Source organism: Brassica oleracea, chromosome C3 (assembly GCF_000695525.1).
Source record: "Brassica oleracea var. oleracea cultivar TO1000 chromosome C3, BOL, whole genome shotgun sequence".
Taxonomy (NCBI): domain Eukaryota; kingdom Viridiplantae; phylum Streptophyta; class Magnoliopsida; order Brassicales; family Brassicaceae; genus Brassica; species Brassica oleracea.
The window spans coordinates 55,588,660-55,593,837 of NC_027750.1; the positions used below are offsets into that span (position 1 = coordinate 55,588,660).

The 5,178-nt window shown below is 42.9% G+C and overlaps 2 protein-coding genes across 2 annotated transcripts in view; both read right to left on the reverse strand.

Moving 5' to 3' along the window:
* Positions 1-767: 767 nt before the first annotated feature.
* LOC106330980 lies at positions 768-2,324 on the reverse strand. The gene has a single exon (XM_013769358.1). It carries the CDS (start codon positions 2,322-2,324, stop codon positions 768-770), a length of 1,557 nt encoding a protein of 518 aa, XP_013624812.1.
* A 2,121-nt stretch (positions 2,325-4,445) lies between these two features.
* Positions 4,446-5,178, reverse strand: part of LOC106330981 (uncharacterized protein At4g02000-like) — a 1,849-nt gene continuing 1,116 nt past the window's right edge. The window contains exon 2 of the mRNA XM_013769359.1: positions 4,446-4,645. Coding sequence (XP_013624813.1) covers positions 4,446-4,645 — 200 coding nt within the window. The remainder of the gene's footprint in view (positions 4,646-5,178) is intronic.

Here is a 5,178-nt window from a genome sequence, read left to right on the forward strand (position 1 = left end):
ATAAAATTTGAATGTGAGACTTTTAACAGTTTTAGTAATTTATAGCCGTTTGTAAAAATTCAAAATATAACATATACATAAAAATCTAAATTTTTATTATATGGTTATTATGGTTGTTTAATTTATTTAATAGCTTAAAATTAAACAAATATGATAGAAGATACACTATTTTTTATCAAATCTTTATTATTCAAAATCATTAATTGCCATATATACTTTAGCCACATTAGGCAATTCCGTAAATTTTATTTAAGGAAATAATAAAGTACATTAATGATGAATTTATTGTTAGTTTAGTAAAAAACTTATTATATAATTAGATGGACCAACATATTTCTCTAATGATTCTAAGAATCATTCTAGTGATGACTTGTGGCTACAAAAAGAAGTTGTAATGCTTCTCAAATAATATATAGGGGATTTTTTTTTTGAACGACTACTTCATTAATTTAAATGAAAAAACATTACAACGATAGGGGATTAGAAGCAGAAGCTGAAAGAGCAAGGGCATCTGCAGCTGAGTTGTTCGAACGAGAAATGTAAACAAAAGAAATCACAGAGAACTCTAGAGACAATTGTAGAATATCGTGGACGATTCCAAACAGCTCTTTAAGAAGTTTCCTGTCGTTGATGGCTCTGACTAATGTCTGAGCATCCGAATACACTGTCAGGGTGGAGAAACCCTTCTAGCGGGCTTGGAGAACAGCTTCACGCATGGCCAGACTCTCCGCCATGAGGGGGAAAGACACGAAGGTCTCCTATCTGCTTTATGTGAGGATGGTGCGTCCTAAGTGATCTTTGAATAGCCAGCCAAGACCTGCCTTATTTACTCCTTCTTTCCACGACGCATCCGTGTAAACCGAGACTCCGCCCATGTTGTTCCTTGCGTTGATACCCTGATTCAGCTTTTGAGTAGATAAGAACTGCGTGTTACCCTTTAGCTGAGCCTCCTGCCATTCTCGTGATAAGCAAATAGCTTTAGTCAATGTTTCCAGTGGTGAGAAAACTTTGTTTTCGAAGATTAGTTGGTTTCTAGATGTCCATATTGTCCAACAAATCCAGGGAAACAGAGGGCCAGATATCAATCCTGATGGTGGGAGATTTAAGGTCTTCTTTGATTCTTTTAGCACTGTTGCGAAGGTTGTAGCAGAAGTGATGCGTTCCACATGGAGTAGAGGTGACATTTCCCATATGCTTGCAGCAAAACGACAATGTAGGAACAGGTGAGTTGCAGTCTTGCGGAATCCGCAGTGTATACATTTTGAATTTGACAAAATGCTTCTCTTTTCAAGGTTCTCTCCTAGCGGTAAGGCTCCCTTGACAATTTCCCATAGGAAAACTCTGAGTTTCGGTGAGAAATCTCCTCTCCAGATGTCAGTGTTCCAGCTGCAAGGGTGTTGTGGTGCCGGTTGTAGTTGTGTTGCCTCCTTCATTGATATATTGGTGTAGTAACCTGTTTTTGTGCTGTAGACCCCATCTTTTTTTGGGATGCTTAGAATTTCGGTAGCAGCAGTAGGCAGAATGCGTCCTATCAGTTCTCTGTTCCATTCACCAGAATCACCAATCATGAGCTCATATACTCGCCAATTCTTTGTCTCGCTTGGGGGTGGTCCCATTGGGCGAGATGGTGTTTCTGAAGAGAGCCAAGGTTCCTCCCATATCAAGGTGTCTCTGCCATTGCCTATAGCTTTGCCAGTGTTTGCCATCAGTAGGTCACGTCCACAGAGAATGCTTCGCCACCCATGGGATATGGAGGATGTAGCTGAGACTTGGGAAAATGGTTGAAATTTGCAGTACTTGCCGAGTAGGACTCTTGCAAGAAGGCAGTCAGGTCTTGTGTAAATTCTGCAGCTAAGTTTTGCTAGCATCGCCAAGTTAAACGTCTCTATATCGCGAAGCTCTATCCCTCCATCACCCTTTGATATCGCTAGTTCCGAAAATGCTATCCAACATATTTTTCTTTTATCAGGATTGGCATCCCAGAAGAACCTTGTGAGCGCAGATTGAATTCGTTTAATGAGGCTGAGGGGTAGTTTGAAGCAGGTCATAGCATATGTCGGTTTGACTGAAATCACAGACTTGAGCATGACAATCTTCCCCGTGCTAGACAACTTCTTAGTGTTCCAACTCGCAGCCTTCTGTCTTATGATGTCAACAATAAACGTGAACATATCTTTCTTCCTTCTACCGAAGTGTTCAGGGAGACCGAGATACTTGCCCACAACTCCTTCCTTAGTGATACCTAGGCTGGTTTGTACTCTAATCTTCACTTCCATGGGAGTCTTCTTCGAGAACGTGATGGATGATTTTGGAGCACTTATCATCTATCCTGAAGCAGTCTCGTACTTGTCTAGGATGGTTTTTAGAGTGTCTACACTTCGCTGCGATGTCTTAATGAAGAACATAGTGTCATCTACGAAGAGAAGATGGTTAACTCGGGGACTACCCCGAGCCACTCTGATCCCAGCCAATGTGCCTCGATTCTGTGCAACCGTGCACAACTCGGATAAGACTTGGCTGCACATAATGAAGATGTAAAGAGATAACGGGTCGCCTTGCTTTATCCCTCTTTCCGGAACTATATGACTCTGAGCTTCACCGTTAAACAAGATCGAGTAAGAAACTGAGGTTATACAACTCATTACTCGATTGCAAAAGATCTTGCTGAATCCAAATTTTAGCAAGACAGCTTCAATAAACCTCCATTCTAGTCGATCGTGTGCTTTGCTCATGTCAATTTTCACCGCCCTAGAACAATGTTTGACAGCTCCCGATCTCTTCAAGAAATGGAGAGTTTCATGTGTAATCATAACATTATCAGCAATAGCTCGACCTGGTACAAATGCCGACTGGTTTTCAGAGATTATCAACTCCAATATCGGTTGTAGGCGCTTGGTGATGATCTTAGAAATGATTTTGTAGTACACACTTGTCAAGGCAATGGGTCGATAGTCCGCTACTGCTCGTGGGGAATGTATCTTCGGGATGAGTCGAATGTGAGTATGATTGATGTTGTTTGGCAATATACCAGAGCTGAAGAACAGTTTGATTTCTCGAGAAACTGCAGGCCCCACTGTACTCCAGTTTGTCCGGAAGAACCCTGCAGAGAACCCGTCAGGTCCCAGGTCCTTGTCGGGATGGATAGAGAATATGACAGCTTTGATCTCCTTGTCTGAAGGTACGGCCGAGACCTCATCGTTTAGTTCTTCCGAAATGGATGGGGAAATTGCTTCCTCCACTATCCCTGTGGCTTCCGAATTGTTGGATTTAAACATGGAAGCAAAGTAATCAGAGATCACTTCCATGATCTCGTGTTCCTCAAACACAGCAGTCCCGTGAGCGTCTTCCAGGACTGAAAACTTATTTATCGTCCATCGTTGTCAGGTAGAAGCATCGAAGAACCCTGAGTTCCTGTCTCCTAACGCAAGCCATAGTGTTCTCCTTCTTTGGCGCCAATACTCATCTTCCTCGCTGTAAGCTTTCCTGAGTCGTAAGTTAATCTCAGATATCAAACTTTCATTTGGTTTCGAACTGATCATGGCTTCTTCGAGCCGAGCTTTCTCCAAATTGATTTGTATTTTGCTATTGATATGTTGAGTTCGGTTCCATTTGGAAATCGCGCTCCTGCACGCTGATATCTTGCTTTCTACTGAGTCTCCGTTCTCAAGCCAAGCTTTGGCAATGAGTTTTCTAACCTCCTCGTTTTTGCAGAGTTTCATGTCGTACCGGAATAGTCCTTTCTTTTTCCTTAGGCCTGGCTCTAGAAAGGCGATGATTGATCTGTGGACTGAACCGCCAAAGTTTAGGTATGAACATCTTCCGGAAGGGAATAACTCAGCCCATAAGCTATTTTACATGGCTCTGTCCAATCTGCAATGGATAGTATGGGTGTGGCGTACACCTCCATGAGAGAAAATTCCTGGAATGTCAAAGATCATACAGGTCACATTGAGACATGAAGGTTCTGAAATCAATGAAAGTGCCTTCCGCTCTAGCTGGACCGCCATCTTTCTCCGAATTATCAATGATGTCGTTGAAGTCCCCGGTAAGGAACCAAGGCCCTGTTCTGCTCAGGGAGATCTCCATGATACGTTGTAGTATTTCTCTGCGTCGTGCCTGCTCTGGTGCTTCGTATGTGAAGGTTGCAAAGAATTTTTCGTTCTTGTATTCTATCTCAGCATCAATAAAATTATTGCACAAGTAGAGAACATGAAGTTTGATAGATGTGTTCCATAACAGAGTTAAGCCTCCTCCTCCAGGACTATGAGGCGGTACATGAATTTGCGATACAAATTGTAAATCAACCAGCTTTTTAGTCACAAATTCCAGGGGATTTTTTGTCTCCACGAGAAATATGATGTCGGGATCAAAATCTTTCTTCAGTTCCCGCAATCTCTGGACTGTTGTGGGATTCCCCAACCCACAACAGTTCCAGCTCAATATCTTTAAGGAAGAGAGTTGGGCGGGTTGTGAAAATCTGTTGTTGTTGGTGTTGGCTTAGCTCCTCTACCATGTGCTGTCTTTCTTGCCTTTGGGACTCTTGAAGTCTCACTAGCCACACTTGTGCTTGGTGCACCTGATATAGGAGGTCTTGGAACTTGCGGATTCCTTCTTTGTGTAGCTCGTTTCAACCCCTTATGCCCTTCTGTGTTTTGTGAAGAGTAGGATTTACGTACTCAAGGTGAGTTTTGGATCACCACTTTCCTTTTCTTGGATCCCGCTCCTCGTAACAATTGCTGCGTAGCATTTGTGGAGCTTTTCCTTGGGGGGACGTCCTCTTTTCTGTGGTTGGATTGGTTGCATTGAGACCACTAAATCAGGGCTAGGTACCTTAGCAACCTCCTGTGACTTAGTATGTGGTGAGGGTTCGTCATTTAATTCCAGTTCTGTGTAGAATGCTTGGTTGCTTGCATTTTGGTTCACTCTATTGATAGCGCCCTCCAGTAGTGAGGCCTCCAGTAGCGAGGCTGCTGTTTTCGCCATTAAACCTTGGGTTTCGCATTCAAGAACCCTTTGCCTTCTTGCAGAACTCTCCACTGGATCAGAGACATTGACATACTAGAGCGTCACCTCCTGTAGCTCAGACATGATGTCATTATGCATCTATTGGACGTCTTGTTCTGTATTAGGCGGTTGCTGTATTGGGGTGGTAAAGGGAGTGTTGATGTGATCTTGGGG

What these genes read in the sequence shown, in the direction of transcription:
- LOC106330980 (XM_013769358.1), bottom strand. Translation starts at nt 2,324, where the DNA reads ATGATAAGTGCTCCAAAATCATCCATCACGTTCTCGAAGAAGACTCCC.